At 36.2% G+C, this 22340-nt stretch overlaps 1 protein-coding gene across 2 annotated transcripts in view; it reads right to left on the bottom strand.

Moving 5' to 3' along the window:
- The window catches only part of vwa8 (von Willebrand factor A domain containing 8), a 146055-nt gene that overhangs the window by 15577 nt on the left and 108138 nt on the right, over window positions 1-22340 (bottom strand). For both annotated transcript variants that reach the window (XM_067409012.1, XM_067409011.1), the window contains 4 exons: window positions 21122-21230; window positions 18724-18880; window positions 8214-8322; window positions 3556-3681 (listed from right to left, as the gene is read on the bottom strand). In XM_067409012.1, the coding sequence (XP_067265113.1) occupies window positions 3556-3681; window positions 8214-8322; window positions 18724-18880; window positions 21122-21230 (501 nt within the window). The remainder of the gene's footprint in view (window positions 1-3555; window positions 3682-8213; window positions 8323-18723; window positions 18881-21121; window positions 21231-22340) is intronic.

Below are 22340 nucleotides of genomic sequence, written 5' to 3'. Positions count from 1 at the left end.
GTGACCAACAGAGAGACAAAAAACAATTGTTGTTTCATCTCATATTTCAAAATTTGTTTTGTTTTATTTTTGTATTGTGAATTATGTTCTTATTTGAATTCTTGAGAAGGTACTGCCTCCCTTGCTTCCTTCCAACAAAACAGATCTTTTCTTCCGTATTGAGATGTACATCCAATAAATTGTTGATTTGATGGAGGCAGATCTGAATGCGACCGTGCAGTCAAGTGTAATAAAGGGGCGGGGATTAAGCAGATAAAATGACTGGAGAAGTCAACAGATCCAGTAATGACATTTTGATTCAGAATTAAAGCCATGATACACTTCAAGCGAAACTGAAGAACAAACTGGTGAGGAGTCACTTCAAACAAAATCAGGCCAAAACAAGGTTTGTTTTCAGGAATTGGAAACAGCTTTTAGAAAAATTTGCTCCGGCTGCTAAACACCTTGGAGTGGTATGTGGCGTTTAAGCAATAGGTGGGTGTGGCTCTGGGGCTCCGCCTTCTTTGACATGGGAATCTTCTCTGGTTCATTTCTACTATTCAGACTGTCAAGGTCAGACGTAAGTAAAAACATGAACACACTGGAGCGCTGCTTTATAGTAGAAACTGAAGTTGTAATTCTAATGCAACACTGACAGTTTTTAGTGTTTAAAGGCCCATTCTCACACCGAGAATAACTATAAAGATAACTATATTAGTGTCCACACCAACTCACAATATTGTTCTTTTTATTCAAAGCACGCGCTGCAGTTTTGTCGTCTGAGGCTTTAAATGCTCCAGCTATTTAAAAGGGCCAGTGTACACAACCACCCTATAATGATAAAAATTCACCAGCTTTTTTAATCTGCATAAATCATTAGCAATGTCTCAGAACAAGCCGTTTGCAGATTCTGTGCAAAGTGACGTAATGTTGTACAGGCCCCACCCACGACTGCAGGTCGTCCCTATTAGCATAGACCCAGCCCTGTGCAAGTTGTGGTAAGCAATAGAGGTGTTTTGTTGTTGGATGTAAGAGTGAACATAACAGACTTCATTTACTCTTGACATTTGAGCCACTGAAGACACAGGGGATTAGTTTTATTTTTGAAGGGAATGCGCCATAGATCTAATATACAAATTTACGTTCACAGACATAACAGACTGTGTTTGTGAACTTTGTTGCTTTTGACATAACCTTGTGTGTATTTGGCCATTCATACGGTGGCCCAGTAGTGCACAACACAACGAAATTAAAAAAGCAAACATAAGTTCACAACACAACGAAATCGAGCCACAACGCAACGGAATAAAGCCACAACACAACAGACTAAAGCCACAACACAACAGAAATGCTCCCAACCACTAGGGGGCTCTCAGAGCTCGGTAAAGTTAGTTTTCCTTGCCAATGTTCTATAGAGTTGGCAGTAATATCAATACCACAATTAGATTTAATAGTATGTAAACATTGCATATCGACATGAAATATTAATTAATAATCACTTACGTGCAAAATAGCTTCATATTTATACCTGTGAATGATTTGACGTGCTACCACTCTGCATGGTGAAGGGAACGTCTGCCAATTCCACTAAGTGGCTAAAACGTATAATTTGTAATCATTAAAATTACTTATAACATTTAAAAACAGACATATTCAAATTCCAAAGCTTGTCAGTCTTACCATCAGGAACTAACAATCTTTGGAATTTGAACGTCTGTTTTTAAATGTTAAACAAAGTCATTGTAATGAATACAAATTATACGTTTTAACCACTTGGTGGAATTGTTGGATGTTCCCTTTATCATGCGCCGTGGTATTGCGTCAAATCATTCACAGGTATAAATATGAAGCTATTGTGCACGTAGGTGATTTTTAATTAATATTTCATGTCGATATATAATGTTTACATACTTAAAACGAATCATGGTATTGATATTTTTGTAAGACTGTCGACTTTATAGAACAGTGGCAAAGAATACTAATATTACTGAGCTCTGAGAGCCCCCTAGTGGCCGGGAGCATTTCCGTTGTGTTGTGGCTCGATTTCGTTGTGTTGTGGCTTTATTTCATTGTGTTGTGGCTTGTTTCCGTTGTGTTGTGGCTTGATTTCGTTGTGTTGTGGCTTTATTTCGTTGTGTTGTGGCTTGATTTCGTTGTGTTGTGGCTTTATTTCGTTGTGTTGTGGCTTGTTTCCGTTGTGTTGTGGCTTGATTTCGTTGTGTTGTGGCTTTATTTCGTTGTGTTGTGGCTTGATTTCGTTGTGTTGTGGCTTTATTTCGTTGTGTTGTGGCTTTATTCCGTTGTGTTGTGGCTTTATTTCGTTGTGTTGTGGCTTGTTTCCATTGTGTTGTGGCTTTATTCCGTTGTGTTGTGGCTTTTTTTCATTGTGTTGTGGCTTGTTTCCGTTGCGTTGTGGCTTTATTTCGTTGTGTTGTGAACATATGTTTGCTTTTTTAATTTCGTTGTGTTGTGCACTGCTGGGCCACCGTACATTCAATCACAATAAAACGTGAAAGAGAAGTTAGTTTTAATACTAACAAGATGTACTGTCTGACAGCCAGCTTTCTGTGCGTGTGCTTTAGACGCATGCGCTCAGAAAACGACAAATTCGAGGTTTAAACTGATATAGCTTTAAAACACATGCACATAAAAAAAACGTTCATGATGCAGAAGAACTGCATTGTCTGTGACCGTGATATAGATGATGATCAAAACCAAGCAGATTTTTTGTTAGTATTTGGCAGAGTATCCGATGCAGGCAGAAGCTGTTAAAGGAAGAGCCTTCTTGGAAAGGGGGCGGGGAGCAGCAGCTCATTTGCATTTAAATAAACATGCACTTAAAAAATGGATATGTACAACATGGTATAATAAATAATATGTGGGGTATTTTGAACTGAAACTTCACAAACACTTTCTAGGGACACCTGAGACTTAAATTACAATTAAAAAAGGACATAAGAGGACCCCTTTAAAGCAGGACAGATTCTGATTGGCTGTCAAGCTTTTTATTGTTCATCAGCTGATTGTAGAAAAATTGTTCTGAAAGTGATTCCAGTGATATTGCTTCTCTGTGTCTCTTGTGGTTTGGACTGCTATTATTTTCTATCTTTATCATTATCGTCCATGGTATGAATGGGCCTTAATACTGTAAAGCTGCCTGTAAAGAAGTCTACTGTATAAAGAGCTATATAAATAAATAAACACGACACGACTTGACTGGAGTGCCAAACTGCAGAGCTTATGCAAACATATCCACATAGCTATGAATACAGGCTTCCTTAACCACCGTCATTTTTGTTGTGTGTTTATTTTGTAATGGAGAGGAAAGCGCACGGCACATATTTACATATTCATCTAAACGCCACACTCAGCACTGTGGATGGTGTCTGGATTTTTTCTAACAGTATACCACTGAAAAGTTATTTCAAACTTTTTTTAAACTACTAAGTGAAGAACAGACCAAAATATAAGTAGTTATTTGCTTAAAAAAATGTGTGAATATGAATTCATATGTTTGTTTGAGCACCCCTGTAGGCTTTTCCACTATTGTGTAGATTGATCAATGTGAGCTCTAACCTCTGGCTCCAGCTCTCCTCTGCGTTTATAAATGGCCTTCTCTCCTGTTAGGCCGTCAATGATTTTAGCATCATCCAGCTCACCCAGAGCCTGATTCCTCAGCCACTGCCTCTCCTTCCCTTTAGCCTGAAACACATACACCATTTAGAGTTTAGTGAGGTTCAGCTCTAGCTCTACACACATATAAAATAAAATAATGAATGAAGACTAAAAAAAGTTTTGTAATAATATGTTTGTGCTGTGAAGTATATAAAAAAAGAAGAATCTAAGAAATGTACAAATTATTTGAATTTTTAATACTCAAACATGAGCTAACATCACGACCCCCAGCGGGTCCTTGACCTCCAATGCTTCAAACGTGGATCAACAAATACCCATTGAAGCACTTCCACATGTGGCTCTCATTATATGAGCAAGCATGTCAGGTCTCCATGAAGAACAATGAGCCAACACATCACTCCACACACACATGAATACAAGCACGTACAAAGACAGACATGCAAGTACACACAATTACAGACACGTTCACAGACATACTTGCATCACCCATTATTAAACCCATTATAGTTATCTTAGTGATAATGAAAGCATCACATACGCTCTTGCAAAAGGTTCAGACAAAAGTGTGAAGTCACACTGTAATGAAGAGTCATGAGCTGAAGAAACTGCAGAGGATGACGGCACTCCAGGGATTTACTGAATGGATGAGATCATCTGCTTTATTCTGTGTCATATCTCAAGTCCGTGTGAAAAAGAGCTCTAATGTTCCATTTCCACCTAAATTCTGCCAAGACTTGAATGATGATGGAACTATGTTACAACATAACCTGCCCACAACAAACACACTGCTTTTATTTACGGAAAAGATTCCCAAATGTTTTTGTCAGCTGAAACATTTTTTTTTTTTTTATACAGTTTTATGATTTAATAAATTATTAGCATTTCATCATTTCACAAAACTCCTGCAGTTTCCCCATGAACGCCCAGGGGTTTGCAAACCCCAGTTTGGAAATAATTGTTCCTACATTATGACCGACAACCATTAAATAGTTTTCCAATATAAAAGTGCATTTAGCCATTATAGTGTACAGCATGAAAAATGGATATTAACTTTGACATATTCTAAAGATTACATTTAACAGTTTTCATAAATGATTAGCTTTATGTGTGTGCTGGATGACAGAATTGTATATCACAATGTAAAAATACAGGAAATTAGCATGAAAATTAAGTTCTCAATATCGGTAATGATACTCATTTTAATCTAGCGTTGTCAAAAGTACCGACTGCGATACCAAGTTGGTACTGAAATTTAAAATATATGATGCTTTGAGCATTGTTGAGTGGATTCTTAAACACCTCTGATTGGCCTTTGTATTCACGCGCTCATCAGATATGTCTGTGATTGGCTACGATGATCAACGCATGGAGCGTTTGAAAGCACACGGTCTGTGTAAGCACTCGGTGAAGAGCGTCATTGATGTCTATTTACAACATTTACAATGTTTTTGAAGCGCTGATCATTGTAGCCAATCACAGGGCCTGTGTACACCTGGTCACTTCATGCGTTTTCTCTGATCAGATAGATGAGCGCATAAACACAAAGGCCAATCAGAGGAGTTTACGAATCCACTCAAAGTGTAAAATTTCAGTACCAGTTCCGTGGTCGGTACTTTTGACAACACTATTTTAAACTTAACTAAAACATTTAACACTTTTTTAGGTTATTTTGAAAGGTTTTGAAAAACACCCAACCTTAAGCATATGCAGTATAGTGATGTTTGCCTTTGCAAACACCATTAATAAATGTCCTCAAGTTACTATCACAGGCTCATAGAGCATGTGGTCAGAGTCCTGAGAGTGAATATACCACAAACTACAGGACAACCTGATGTGAACATTTATCAGTCAGGTAGGTGTGTGCATGTGCATGTGTTCAACATGTTTGGGAGAGTCAGTTGTGGAAAACCACATGAGCAGTGATTACAGAGTAAAGGCAGGGGTCCAAATTTGCTGTTTTGCTCTCTTTTTACAACTCTCATATACATTCCTTTGAAAACAGATGAGATGTTGTTGTTTGTGTTTTTCTATGCTTCTTAAAACTTAATGAACCAAGACAAGAGTTTACCATACAACATTCAGGAGTTTAGACAAACTTTACTTGTTTCTCATGATTTTAAAAACTGTAAAAATGTACCTGATATGTATTTATTTATTTAATTAATTTAGAGGTCAATAAGTGTCCAGCAAACATGTGACCCTAAATAGTGTTTAAAAAAAGTCCCCCTAAAATGATGATTTGTTTATAAACCAAAACTTTAATTTGATTATGTAATTTAAATTTGATTAATTTTTGATTGTAGTGGGTAGAACAGAAAAACCTATTTTTTTTTTTTTTTTTTTTTTTATGGAAATAAAATTATTTTGGGAGTTGCAAACTGGATAGAAAAGAAAAAGCAGTCAATAAGTGTCCAGCATACATGAGAGCCCTCAATAGTTTAAAAAGCATACCAAGATGCATCACACGAAGTTGGTTGAAGACTTTATTATTATTATTATTATTTCAACATCTTGGAATACTAGTAAAGAATGATTAGATGTTTCCAAACTTCTAACTGTTAGTGTATGTGTCGCCATCTTTACAGGAGCAAATGAATAGGCAGTGGTCAAATTACTATCTGGAAAAATCCCAAGCGGAGAACAGAGGCTCAGGGTGATATGGAGGTTAACTTCTTCTCAGGACAGGACCGGTACAGAATGATGCCAGTGCGCTCATCTGGACCACACACATGCCACTATGGCTGCCAGCTCTCTTTACAACGCTACTGTAGGTGAAAGGAGATAGCGCTGATTTAGAGGACCAGACTGTGAAAGACAGACAGAGATAATCCTTGTCACCATGTTTTCACATAAACACATCTGTCTTTGAGCAGAACTCCTTGCACGGGCTGCCAAAGAGGAACCTGATCCTCCCTGAGGCTGGAGCCAGCCCTCCGTTCACACAGCACAGGGAATCCCCATGAGCGGATACAGATCTCAGATCAGACCGAGCTGCTGATGCTGCTTTAGTTGAACGTAGACAGGGAAACTAGCTGGTCTTCAATCAGCATTTTCTGAGAAACTCCACCCGAGTTCTAGCGCTCCGTCCACCCACACCCAAACAAAAAACATCAAGACGCACTACCGGACATCCTTCCATACAGAATGCCGACCGCCTGGGTCCATATCAACAGACCAATCAGGAGGGCAGGACGCCTAATAATAATAACAAAGCACGTTCTTTTGGACTCACAGGATGGCCCTCTCGTGAGTTGGCTGAAATGTTAAAGGAATACTGTAGGTGTGGTTACATGCGTGTCCATGTGTGCACGTGCACACTAGAGCTTGCATGAATACTCACTGCAACTAATCGGCTAGTCATCCAGAAAAACAGCTGACTATTCAGCAGACCAATTTTTACCATATGTAAATGAATCTTCATACTCTTTGTGTACAGACTTTACTGTTTTTGTTAAGTTCAGACTCAATATATCAACTATAGTAGTGGCACAACTAATCGAAGATGAGCAGTATTCAATCTGTAGAGTGGGAATAAGTGGGTTACGCAAGGGCAGTATGTTTATGCCATGTCAGAAATATAAAAAATTAATATTAAAATATAAATAGACTAATTTGCATCTATATATATATTTGATATGACGCATAATCACAGCAGTGTTTTTTTGTTTGATTCACAAATGACCATTATGAGATGGTTCATTTAATGAATCATTCAAAAAGACTTGGTCTAATATATTTTAATGTACACAGTGACATATCAAATTATAGGGAAGTTGCGGATCACTAAAATTAACATTTTAGCCGTGACTCCCCAATACAGGATGTAGTGACAGATCACGTGTGCTCCACTGACTTCACTCATATTGGTCGTCTCTCCCAAAAGTCGCTCTTCGTTTGAATAAAGTTAAACACATCTCAACTATTTTGCCTTGCTGGACACGCCTACATCCTGTTGCAAACAGTCACTGTTGCTTATGTCGCCAGAAATTGGCAGCTCTCTATTGAAATGAATGGGATCGTCTTGCTTAGTCGCTCAATGTCACCATTTAAAGACTTCATTACATTACTTTGCAATGCATTGACACTTGCTGTGTCACCAAGATGCATTAAATTGATCAAAAGTGATAGTAAAGACCATTAAAAGGTATACGATTTCTATTTCAAATAAATGCTTTTCTTTTGAAAATACATTCAAATAGAAGAAAATTTTATTGTAAATTCTAAAAATATTTCACAGTATTACTATTTTTACTGTATTTTTTTATCAAACAAAAGCAGCCTTAGTGAGCATAAGAGACTCTTTTAAAAACATTAAGACATTTTACTGCCCCCAAACTTAAGAGTGGTCATGTAAGCCATATGGCAATGTGATTAAACTGATAAGTAGCCAAGTATGTTTTCTCATCATTTCACTAAAAAGTCTGTAGTGTGTCTCGAGATAAATTAAACCCTTCTAAGAGAGTCCTAACATGAAAAAGTTTGGGAACCCCTGGACTAGTCACTGCAGCCCCTAATGCACAGGGCAGAATCCAGTAGAATCTCATGAGCCAACTCAACGCCCTGAACACACCTGGAGTGGGACCACTAGAGGTGTTTACCTGCAGACTGTCCAGAATGATGCGGAGCGACTGGACCTGTCGTCTGACCGCTCCTGAGAAACGGTCGTAAGTGGTGGCATCATACTCACTCATCTCAATTTCCTTGAGCCTGTAACAAAAACATAACACTTTAGACACACAAACACAATCTGCAGTGTTTACAATTACTAAAGTATGTGTACAAAGTAAAGCACCATCATTATTACAGCTCATGTGAGATTTGAACAAAACTCTAACCATTTGTTTTAAACTGCAGTATGTAAGACATGAATAAATCTTCAAAATTGTGCATTTCAGTAAGCAAAGATTTAACAAGCACCCTAGTAATTCACATACAAATCCTTCTAGCATCTTTGTGGCGAGTATTGTACAAGAACTACTAACCTTTTTGGTAACACTTTACTTAAAGCCTTTATGTCTAATGCATTATAAAGGTATTCATAATGTACATTATAATGCATCATACATTTTTATAAATAATTTTGACCAAAGTTAAAATGCATTATTATATTTGAGAATTTGAAATTGGTTGTTTGTCATGTGTTTTCATGCATTATACTTTCTAAAGGTGTAACAATGAATCAGTGTTGGGGGAAGTCACTTTTAAAAGTAATGCGTTACAATACTGCGTTACTCCCTACAAAAAGTAACTAACTGTGTTAGTTACTTTTTAATGGATTACTTTTGCATTACTTTTTCTCACCTGGACTGGGCTTGTTTGTTTGATTTTTATAACAAAAAATTCTATTTTTGGCTAATGTAAATGCCCTTTTTACATGAATAAAAAAACCTCAGGCTGAAGGAAATGCAAATTCACACCTGTACAGTAGAGGGCGCATATCAAGCAAAACTTTCAGCTGTGCTGCCATTCTGGATTGCAGAAGAATAGGACGCAGTAAAAGAAAGTTCAACACTCTTACTTCAGCAATAAAAACAGAATGATGAAAGACAAATGTGATGTTCATCTAAAGTCATTTTAGCTTATTAGTATGGCAAAGACAACGGTTTATAACGTGAGATTAAATACATACAAACCCGATTCCAAAAAAGTTGGGACACTGTACAAATTGTGAATAAAAACAGAATGCAATGATGTGGAAGTTTCAAATTTCAATATTTTATTCAGAATACAACATAGATGACATATCAAATGTTTAAACTGAGAAAAATGTGTCATTTTAAGGGAAAAATAAGTTGATTTTAAATTTCATGGCATCAACACATCTCAAAAAAGTTGGGACAAGGCCATGTTTACCACTGTGTGGCATCCCCTCTTCTTTTTTATAAAAGTCTGCAAACGTCTGGGGACTGAGGAGACAAGTTGCTCAAGTTTAGGAATAGGAATGTTGTCTCATTCTTGTCTAATACAGGCTTCTAGTTGCTCAACTGTCTTAGGTCTTCTTTGTTGCATCTTCCTCTTTATGATGCGCCAAATGTTTTCTATGGGTGAAAGATCTGGACTGCAGGCTGGCCATTTCAGTACCTCGATCCTTCTTCTACGCAGCCATGATGTTGTAATTTATGCAGTATGTGGTCTGGCATTGTCATGTTGGAAAATGCAAGGTCTTCCCTGAAAGAGACGATGTCTGGATGGGAGCATATGTTGTTCTAGAACTTGAATATACCTTTCAGCATTGATGGTGCTTTTCCAGATGTGTAAGCTGCCCATGCCACACGCACTCATGTAACCCCATACCATCAGAGATGCAGGCTTCTGAACTGAGCGCTGATAACAACTTGGGTTGTCCTTGTCCTCTTTAGTCCGGATGACATGACGTCCTAGTTTTCCAAAAAGAACTTCAAATTTTGATTTGTCTGACCACAGAACAGTTTTCCACTTTGCCACAGTCCATTTTAAATGAGCTTTGGCCTAGAGAAAACGCCTACGCTTCTGGATCATGTTTAGATATGGTCTCTTTTTTGACCTATAGAGTTTTAGCCGGCAACAGCGAATAGCACGGTGGATTGTGTTCACCGACAATGTTTTCTGGAAGTATTCCTGAGGCCATGTTTTGATTTCCATTGCAGTAGCATTCCTGTATGTGATGCAGTGCAGTCTAAGGGCCTGAAGATCACGGGCATCCAGTATGGTTTTCCGACCTTGACCCTTAAGCACAGAGATTGTTCCAGATTCTCTTAATCTTTGGATGATATTATGCACTGTAGATGATGATAACTTCAAACTCTTTGCATTTTTTCTCTGAGAAACTCCTTTCTGATATTTCTCCATTATTTTTTTCAGCATTGGGGGAATTGGTGATCCTCTGCCCATCTTGACTTCTGAGAGACACTGCCACTCTGAGAGGCTCTTTTTATACCCAATCATGTTGCCAACTGACCTAATAAGTTGCAAATTGGTCCTCCAACTGTTCCTTATATGTACATTTAAAGGTGATACAGAGGATTTTTTTGTCGACTGAGAATCCAAAGACTGTTACTATGTTTTTGAAATGAGCGAATGTGTAAGAACAGCCTCCCTCCTTCACAGCTCATTTCAAAGGAATGCCTCCCAAAACTTGTGCATGAGTATTGGAACACAAGTGTTTACCATCGGCATTCGCTGTGTCGTGTTAGTGGATTCATTATGTCGGACTCACCGCAGGTAACTCATAATCTGCAGTTGTTATTCCTGTCTCCTGACAAAAACATTGCATGCGGCACCTGTGGATTGTGGAAAGTTACTGTAGCGCGTAGCTGCGCTCGTCTCTCACAAGGAGCGTCATGGCAGTGATTGACAAACCAGAGGGCCAATCGTTTGCGCGATGATCGCATAAACGATTGGCTGATGTTTTTAAGGCCCTACCTCGTGCACAGATGATGTATATTAATATTATTCCTTTCAGTGCACCTAATAAATAGTCTTTTATCAGTTAATAAAGACAGTTTCAAGTAATATTTCAAAAATGTATAAAACAAAACATCCTCTTTAGCACCTTTAAATTTTCCGGCCTCTTATTGCTACATGTCCCAACTTTTTTGGAATGTGTAGCTCTCATGAAATCCAAAATGAGCCAATATTTGGCATGACATTTCAAAATGTCTCACTTTCAACATTTGATATGCTATCCATATTCTATTGTAAATAAAAAATAAGTACACAACACCTCTGCACTTACTCCTGATTTCTCTCAACATGGGGACAGGACAGCTGTCAGTCAATGAATGGGAAAACAAAGTAACTTATTTGAAAAAGTAACTCAGATATTATGTTGTAAATTCAAAAGTATTGCATTACTTTACTTGTTACTCTGATTACGTAACTCGCGTTACTTGTAATACGTTACCCCCAACACTGCAATGAATAGACAAGTATTATGTATTATAACTGTGGTCATGAGACCACCTCTTTAAGTAAAGCGTTGCCACATTTTCTTCAGAAAAAGTAAAAAAATATCTTCATTGACATTCTTGCCCTGAGAAGTCTAAACTTGTAAACAATGTCTAGTACATCTCAAAAGAGTGTTCTAGGGCAGAGGGATTTTAGAGAACATTGATCTGTTTAGTCACACATTAAGTACAGCTGTCAAGATAGAGAATAGTGCACACTTGAGAGTAGGAGGTGTAGGATAAACATTTCTCTTGGGGCAAGTCCCTACAGCTCCACGACCAGCACCCACACACATGCAACACCCAGGTGCATAAAGCCCAGCCAGCCTCATCAGTGTGGGTGTAAGAGGGATGGAGGCAGGAGCTCTGCCAGGTCACTAGTCACCCAAGGTGATCACTGCAATGTCACGAAAACATGTCCAGCTCACATTTCACACACACACGCACGCACGCACGCAATAAGAATAATAAATAAAATAATAATATTTTGCATAAAGGCCTCAAATTGTTCATCACAATTATTTGAAGGATTTCCTCATTTAGGCTAAGATAATACCAGTATTATGATAAAACTGCTTGGTAGATAAAACTGACTTATAAGTCAACCTGCGGCCTCCATTTGAAGTTTTCTGACGCCCTTAGTTGGCACTGTCGCTCAGGTTGAAAACCACTGGCTTATATTATAAGGATCATTAAGATTTTTGCCATTCTGACATTTTTTCAAGAGTGTATAAACACAACAAGGCTGGGAAAGCATAGATGAGTAAATGAGTTGATCAGCTCGGCTGATGATGTTACTGTTGTCCTTGACAACCTCTGTAGTCCCATTTAGGGACTTGTTAGCAACCGCCTTTTAAAAGACAAGTGAAAGCTTAAAAAAAAAAAAAAAAAAAAATCACAAGAGGGTATTACTGATGTATTTTATATCATAGAATAAAACATGAAAATATATTAAGCTTTTGTTCACCACAGACCTTATTTCAGGCATTTAGCCAAAAACCCATTTAAAACACCCACTGACTTCAGGGCGATGTAACCGGTGTCATCGAGTCTCCTTTAGGACCCAGGGAGTAATGCCTGATCAGAAGCTGCTATCAGGATGTCTTGACTAATTATAACCTATTTCACTGTATGATGTTTATTACATTAAGTGCACAAACAACATGCTTGAAATCTAAAATGAATGCCTATGTATTATATTATAAAACAAACTGGAAACACAACCATGCCTAAAAATGTATTTTTCTATTAGGATAAGGATTGTTGCAACATACTATGTTCTGTACAAGTAATTTAATATTAATTTGAAACAATAATTGTATACATATGTGGTATAGTATAAAATATTACTATTATAAGGAACTACTATTGGGAACTATATTGGAAGCAAAAAACATACCTAATATAATTAACATGTTCTCCAAGTAATACGCCTATATAGGTCGTTTGTCACTTCCCTGAAATACGACCCATAGGAGCATTTGCTAAAGTTGCGCCCCTATCGGCAACAGGGCACTTTCATTTTAATGAATTGTTCCCTTTTATCTGCGTCATATTTCGGGTTTCGCGTAGCTCAGTTGGTAAAGCATTGCAATATATAACAATATGCAATCATGTGATCGTGGGTTCGATCCCAGGGAACGCATGTGCTCATAAAGTGTATATGCACTATAAATCACTAAGGTTAGGTTTAGGGGTGGGGTGAGTGTAGTCGTTAATAAAAAAAATGCTAAGTTTTGCTAAATGGAAATAGGAGAAATGGTGTAAAAAATCCACACACTGCATTTAAATGAACAAACATTTTGATAGGTAACGTCAGTCATACATCATTTCATGACGACAGACGTAACACGACACTGTCATTTTTTTATGCCAGCTACAGGGCGCATGACTTTAAAACGTAAATATAGGTCGTAATAAGGTGCTTGAAAAACAACCTATAGGGTTGTTTTTTTTGGAGGACAGTCGGAATATAATATAAGATAAGCTAGCAGGCTAATCGGGTAGATGTATGCTATGCATGAGCTAACTAAAAAACAGGAAGAACAAGAAATGCCTGATTTCACAAACTATAGCTTCAGTTTATATACTAGTATATGAACCACATACTTTAAGAGACATTAATGGTCATTAAAACACAATTTAAATTATATAAATCATAATGTGATTTTGCAGAAATTATAGTCAGGTGCTAAAAATACTATCTATTAAAAGTCTGTTGAACAAATGGGATCACTCTGGGTGCTAAAGGAGTATAATATAATATAATATAATATAATATAATATAATATAATATAATATAATTAATATAATATAATATAATATAATATAATATAATATAATATAATATAATATAATATAATATAATATAATATAATATAATAAATATAATATAATATAATATAATATAATATAATATAATATAATATAATATAATATAATAAATATAATATAATATAATATAATAAATATAATATAATATAATATAATATAATATAATATAATATAATATAATATAATATAATATAATATAATATAATAAATGCTTTCTTTTTCTTTCTTTCTTTTTTGGTGAAATATGACCTGGACCATGTTCTTGACAGGATTTGTGAGATTCCCCCAGTCACTTGATGAACAGGCCTGAGCGGGGGTGGGGGGATTCTGCCGCACAGGTGGGGTTCAACAGTTAATCCGACTCTTGTGCTCACGACAGGCCTGCATGAATGAGTGTGCATGTGTGTGTGAGAGGTGTTTGATGTCATGAAGGGGAAACAGAGTGTGAAGTATGTCTAGACCATATCGGCCCACAGACCTCAGGTGCACTCACACACCGACACTTATCAGATGTTACATCAGACCAGACAGTGTGATCTCAAAATACTGTGACACTGTGATTCTTTTCAAAAGAAATGGTCCCTCATCTCTCCATCACCACCTGGACCAAAAACGTCTGGAAAAGCTGCTAAATTGTTTCTGTGCTACAAAAGATAATGTAACATGTAAGGAGTGCTCTCTTCTTGCTCGTGGTATTATCGTTCTCCTTCTTCCTGCTTTGCTTCTCTCACTCACACACGCTGTGGGTTTCCTGTCTGGCCTCTGAAGCTCACATTCTTTGTGCTGTGTTTTTGGAGGGAGGACAGACTGCTGCTATTTTCTCCTGAATTCCAAACCAGTCCACAGACCGGAGAGTGAGGTGGCCAGCGTGGCCGTGCAATAGCAGTGGGAAGGAGCAAATGAGAGTGAAAAAGTGCAGAAAATATATAGAAGGAAGTGCAGCAAGTCATAAAAGCAAGTCAAATAACCCCAAACCTTTGAAAAGTAGTGTATGCACTGATTTTTAAATATTTAAAGCTACTGTACAGCTTTCACTAAATCATAATTTATTCAAATGATAACATTTTAAATCAGTAACTGGCCAAATGTAATAATTATTTAAAGATTATTGTGTTTTTCAATAGATGCTGAAACAATTGTATGAAGCATTACAGCTCTTCTGCTCAGGTATAATGACAATTTCAGCTTTTACTGCATCATAGCACATCAAAATCGAAAGATATTATGGTGGTTGTCGGAGTGTAACATACACTTGCAAAAAAGCTAGATAAAGTCCCACTTCCTGTGAAAACCCCTGAAAAAGCTATCTCAACTAAGATTGAAATATTGCGAACGTGACAGACAGCATGCAGATTACAACAATGTGCAACATAAAGCGGAAAAATCCCATCTGTGAGTAAAAGATGCTGTAAAAGCATACATGCTGTATATGACTTCACTGTATATAAAGAGCAAATGAAATTACGAGCATAGTTAGTAAGTCATGAATATTAAAAATGAGCAAAAAAGTACCAATAAATTACATAAATGGTATGTTGTGTGTTAGCTGGGAAGATTTGCTTGCAGGTATGATGTTCAATCCATTCATCAGTATCAGTGTCAATATGTTTTATTAACAGATCATGTTTGTATGATGCATTTACCAATGTACTAGCTAAACCAAAATTGTGTTATGTTCTATATTTTTGATGACTGTGGTGGCTCATACCAACTTACTAACTTTATTGTATTAACAAAAACTAGTTTGGCACTAATTGCCTTACCTTTTACTGTTTATTCATCAGTGCTAGTGATATTCTTATAATTTATGTTAAGTAAAGTGAGATGGAAGGCCTACTTGTGTGTGTGTGTGTGTGTGTGTGTGTGTGTGTGTGTGTGTGTGTGTGTCAATTTTTGAGAAATACATTTGCTTGGTTTAAATTCCTAAAAATTTGGGTTGCGGCTTAATGACCATGGGAAAATGTGAGTTTCATGGCCAAACCAGTTGAAAAGCACTGCACCTCAGTAACTCTAGTAAAGCCATTTAATTTCAAAAGTACAAGAAAAATCCTATGAAATGCCCCCTTTATAACCTTAAAAAAGAGCTTTGTGCAGTCCATTGGCTCAAACAGAGGCTTCCTTCATGACGAAACACATTTACTTTCTTCGTGTAGCTCAGTGCGTGCACACGCAGCTTAATGAATCGCAGCATTCACGGGGTGCATATTTGAGATAACTGGGCCCTTTGAAGACCTATCTAGTGTCTGTTCTGTGATCTAGAACGTGCTGGTTTTTTATGAGCCACTCATTTTAGTATTTCTCGTCCATTCCAAAGTGTAGTACTCTGTACATCCTACATAGCACAACTGACTGATTTGGATCATTCTGCATAGGCAGTCATACAAAAAAGCACTCTTCATGCCTAAATCGACCCATTTACCTCTTATTGTGAATGATTTATCATTGTATGTAATTCCAAAAAATGTTGTAGCTTTAGTTGTCTTCAGTTTTAATAACTTGCTCTTTTCTTTAAAAAGATTTCCATTTCCTTCTTTCGTCATTTAGGTCATGTGGTTATTGGATCATGTTAACCAACTGTACAGTGGCATGAACAAGTATGTGAACCCCTTGCAGAATCTGTGAAAATGAGAATTATTTTAATAAAATGAGAGGGATAATAATGCAATAAAATGCATGTTATTTTTTATTTAGTACTGTCCTGAGTAAGATATGTTACATAAAAGATGTTTGCATTTAGTTCACAAGACAAAACAATAGCTGAATTTATTAAAATAACCCCATTCATAAGTTTGTGAACCATTGATTCTCAATACTGTGTGTGGTTACCTGATGATCCACGACTGTTTTTATGTTTTGTGATGGTTGTTCATGAGTCTCTTGTTTGTCCTGAGCAGTTAAACTGAGCTCTGTTCTTCAGAAAAATCCTTCAGGTCTTGCAGATTCATCAGTTTTCAAGCATTTTTGCATATTTGAACCCTTTCCAGCAGTGACTGTAGGATTTTGAGATCTGTGTTTTCAACTGAGGGACTCAAACTCAACTATTAAAAAAGGTTCAAACATTCAATGATGCTCCAGAAGGAAACACGACGCATTAAGAGTCGGGTGTGAAAACTTTTGAACGGGATGAGGATGTCACATTTTTTCTTATTTTGTTTAAATATCGTTGTTTTTCATTTAGTACTGCCCTTCGGAACCAACAGAAGATACTTGCATGTTTCCTGGCAGAAAAATTACAATTTACCTTGATATTTGAATTCAAAAGTTTTCAACCCTCGGCTCTTAATGCATCGTGTTTCCTTCTGGAGCATCAGTGAATGTTTGAACCTTTTTTAATAGTTGACTTTGAGTCCCTCAATTGTCCTCAGTGTGAAAAGATGTCACTGCTGGAAAGGGTTCAAATATGCAAAAATGCTTGAAAACTGAAGAATCTGCAGGAGCTGGAGGATTTTTCTGAAGAACAGAGCTCAGTTTAACTGCTCAGGACAAACAAGAGACTCATGAACCATCACAAAACAGTCGTGGATCATCAGGTAACCACACACAGTATTGAGAATCAATGATTCACAAACTTATGAATGGGGTTATTTTAATAAATTCAGCTATTGTTTTGTCTCGTGAACTAAATGCAAACATCTTTTATGTAAAATATCTTACTCAGGACAGTACTAAACAAAAAATAACATGCATTTTTTATTATCCCTCTTATTTTATTAAAATAATTCTAATTTTCACAGATTCTGCAAGGGGTTCACATACTTTTTCATGCCACTGTATAGCCAAAAACTATTGTTTTAGCAAACACAAATTTAGTTTCTAGTTGCATTTAATGCCACTTTTCATGAGCCAAAAGGTTACACTAAATGTTTTCAGAAATATATCATGCTATGGAATTAAAATGTGTTGTCAATGGAAATGAATGTTTAAATACAAGGATATTTATAATTGAAATCTTTCTTCATTTGCCATTTTGGATCAGTTATTTTAGCATAATTGTGATGGTATTGTAGTTTTTATTAAATGTATGATTTACTCAAAAATGTTCAAGTTAAAAGCAGTACAAAATTTAAATCTGTTAGTTCTGCTTACTTAAACTTTGAATTTCTTAACTTAAAACCTCAAAACCTCAACATTTTTTGTATTTTTCAACTTATTCAGGTTTACACTTTTACAGACATTTATCGGTTATGGGTCATAACATAAAAATAATTCTTGGGGAATTCAAACTATGAATTACTTATAGTTGTCTAATTTAATTTAATATGTTTGTTTTAGTTCATATTTTGATATTTTCCGTCTTCATTTTAATGTTCAAGGTTTAATAATTTTGTGTTTTTATTTTTATTATTATTATTATTATTATTTTTAATTTGTATATAGTTTGTATTAATTTTATCTTAGTTTTAGTTGTTGTTATTTTAATACATCAAGTTCAATTAAACAAAATATGTTTTTCATTTCAAATGTTTTTTAATATTTTTTTCACTTCAGATTAGGTTTACCGTAACATAACAAATGTTTTTTAATGCTTTTATTATAAGAACCCTGTTTTATATTTTATTTACTGAGCTCAGTGCAGTGCATTATAGGATTGCCTTTTTGTCAAAGGACATATGCAGAGCATATAGGTATCTCAGTAGCTTGTAGAATGAAGCCTCATGCATGAAGATACTTGCTTTCACAAGCAGTGTTCCTGAGCACCATTGAGACAGCACTGAAAAATATCTGGAGAGATTAACAGGCACTCAGGGCAGAGAGTAAAGGTTACGCAGGGTCAAGTGTAGGCTTTTTGGAGAAATCTGTGAGTGTTTGAACTGAGTGAGTTATGAATGAGAGAGACAGATGGGTGTACCTCTGCTTAAAAGCCTTCTCTCCCATCTCCCGTGCTGCTCTCTTCACCTCATCGGGCACAGCGTCTTTCTCTGCCTGAGAGATCTGGTAAACTTTGTGTCCGGCGTCCAGACGGTACGGGCCTCCCTTCCCTCCAAGACCTGCGGTATCTCTGCCGCCTACACGGACATATAGACAATTTGTTGAGTTACCACTTAGGTGACAGTTCAATGAGTAACGATGGAAGCAAATGCAAAAAAAAAAAAAACATTGATAAGGGTGCGTTCGCACAATAATGACATAAAAAAAAAAAGGTTCATACAATATTTTTAATGGAGACCATCTCCCCTCACACTTTTATTTACTTACTTTAGAGATGGATTTATGGGTGCACCTCATGAAAACATGAATCTTATTTATTAGGCCCTCTTTATTATGCGTTTTTAAGTAAGTAGTGATTGTCATTACATTGTAATTTTTATGGTAAAATTAGATTCTACAGTATCACAGTGAAAGAAAATTTTGAACATGCATAAATTAAATGCAGTACAGCAAATTTTAACATGATGTATAAATATGGAGTTTTGTTTCCTTGCCACTGTCGCCTTTGAAATGCTCAGTTAGGTTTAAAATATTTTTCAGTAATATTAGTGATTTGACTGCACTGACAGTATCAGATGAAAACAAAATCTAAACTCAGTTGAGCTGGATAACGACACTATCTTTGCAATATTAGCACTGTTGAACTGAACTGAATCAACATTGAACGGACTTGAGCTGAATAATGACACAATTATCTTCTGCAGAGCTGCTTAGCTGAATTGAACTTGATTGATGAACTTTGCAACATTGACACAGTTATTGAACTGAACCTAAACAACACCAGACTAACTGTTCAACTGAGCTGAATAATGACACTATTATCTTCTGCAGAGCCTGTTTACAGGTTCACAAATTCAATATAAAATTTTCATTTGTTTCATAATTGGATTAATTTTACAACATCAAATGTTATTTTTTATAAATAGCTACATAAATAAATGTGAAAAAATGTGAACAAATACTTTTATATATATTATATATATTTTACTTTTACACTTAAATATTTTAATCACATTGCAATAATAAGATTTTTTTTAAATATCACAAAGAAAAAAAAAAAAAAGATTGTAATGAATAGAAAAATATAATAAAGTCCCACTTTATATTAACTGTCTTTAACTACTATGTACCAGGGCCGTAACCACCTTAGACATTAAGGGGGAAAAGTCCCCACCAATACATAGAAATGGCCAAATTGTCCCCCCCTAAATTCTTATATACTCTGCTGCTCTCCATTACACAGCACTCTGTATGCTGTTAGGATGGCAAAAAAGTTTAAAAGTTAAATTTTTAGACTGGTCAACGGTCTAACAGCACTAGTCATTGTCAAAATTATTGAGATGGCCAATCAAATCAAAGTAGGTGGAGTTTACTATTCACAGAAGCAGAGCGTGAATTCCACCGCGAAGCATCAGTTTAATGTTGAAAAAGAGTGAGGTAAGATGTAAATAGAGAAACGTAATGTAATAGCGAAATGTAATACATATCAACTGCTTTGCAATATAAATGTTAAACGACCTACAGTAACAGCCAGTGATGCAAACTACTCAATTTTTTTTTTCTTTCGCAAATATGGCCATTTTTAATCAAAATTATGCATTTACGTGATTCATGTAATTCCTAACTAACTATGGCGACAAGACAGGAAACATTTTACCTTTTCAATATATTAGGCATACAAATAAAAGTGCATGTGTACAAATGTTTATGCAAAATTAATGCAAATATTATTTGCAAATAGTTCAAAATGATTATTTCCCAACTAGAATTAGACCTAGAATTTCCTTCACTGTTCTAATTCTTTATTCTTTACATATAAAAAAAGGTCTCCCCATTGTTCAAGTCATGGTTGCTATGTACTAACATTTAAATTAATCATTTGATGCAGTGCACTTATTGTGCACATACATGTTTTTGCATTGTACTTGTACTTAAAAAAAATACCTGCATGCAATTACATCTGTAATTAACTTCTGTTATTACTTCTATAATTACACTTTAATCATTTTGGTATGGTTGGGTTTAAGGGTTAAAACCAGTCTCTTACTTTACCTGTATCCCACCTCAATAGCAGTGTTTTGTGTTTTTCAAAACAACATGAACACAGTAAGTACATTGTACCTAACAATTATTATTATTATTATTTTATGTTAGTACATAGTAGCACCTAATATAAAGTGTGACCAAAAATAAAGCAAAATATAATGTGCATGTTTTTTATTTATTTATTTATTTTATTTGGGGTGAAATATAACTGGAAAAAATTTTGTGAGTCATTATTTGATACACATGGTGCTACGGGATGCGTCTTACTGTACCTGTGCCTCCAGCCCACTGGTTCCCACCTACATGAGGGGCATTTTTGGGGTCAATCTTGCCATGTTTGGGGGAGCTGACATCTAGGCCGCTGTCTCTCTGAATGGTGATCTGGGAAAAAAAAAATGCTTTCAAAACCAGATTGTTGTTGAAATGTTATCTGAACACTTGAAAAAAAAAAAAAAAAAAAATAGTCAAAGGGTCATTAGCTAAAATTCAAGACATAATTATCTAGAGTCATTTTTACACTGCAAAGCAAGTGAGGTATATACAATAAAAATGTGTGCTTACACTGACATTTTAATGTGCCATAAAAATATTTATTCTGGAATCACAATCGCAGGAAACAATGTATCATCATGCACGAAAACTGAATGCTAATTCTCATGCAGAGCTGGCAGGAAACAAGTCACAAACTGACTGACAAAAGCAAAGTTTGTTGACTGTTAGATTGAAACTTTTTAAATGGGAGAATTCCAGTAAGGTGGAAAGAAACACCTCAGCAGAGCACAAAGATGCAAAATAAATGGATAAGTGTCACATGGGACATCACTGCTTTTCTGTGTACTTGAATCTCTCCGAAGCAGGTTTCTACATCCATTTAGAGGTATTTTCTCCCTCCTCGTATCTTCCTTCACATGGTCCATTAATATCATAAAGCATTGGGCCTCTCTTTAATACCCACGCACCCATCTGGAGGGTTGTGGCTTTCTCATGACCTCCACACACTCCTTTACAGCCACCTGCTGTGTGCAAATACAGTCGGAACATAACTGCTAGAACTTCCTATGAACGCTTCATACTTGTTGTGAGAGTAGCACTTTGAAGTGTGATTGTGTTTTTGAGAGAGATCGCAGCACAGTTGGACTCTTTTAATGTTGGACTGTGAGAGAACAGACACTTAGTGTTTCAGAATGTTCCTTTCCCTCCTATTAATATAAAGGACACTTCTCATTATGCTACAATCCTGCGTGCTCTGACTAAGCAAGGTCACGTAAGGTCACTGAACTCGAAGTCACTGAGCTTATTAAGACACTTCCCATTTTAAACTGCACGCTGAAAGGAAGTACACTTAGATGAACAAAATGTTATTCCAAGTCATACTGAAAGGAACAGTTGAAATAAACAAACTATTTGGAAGCTAGAGGAAAGATCTGCCCTTTGTGTTCGAGTAGGTGAAATCAGGCGTGCAGGGTGAAAGTTTTGATGTTGCATGAATTA

The sequence above is a fragment of the Chanodichthys erythropterus genome, chromosome 14, assembly GCF_024489055.1.
Source record: "Chanodichthys erythropterus isolate Z2021 chromosome 14, ASM2448905v1, whole genome shotgun sequence".
NCBI classification, from domain to species: Eukaryota; Metazoa; Chordata; class Actinopteri; order Cypriniformes; family Xenocyprididae; genus Chanodichthys; species Chanodichthys erythropterus.
Note: the sequence above shows the minus strand (reverse complement) of the source record. Positions and strands in the feature narration are given on the sequence as shown.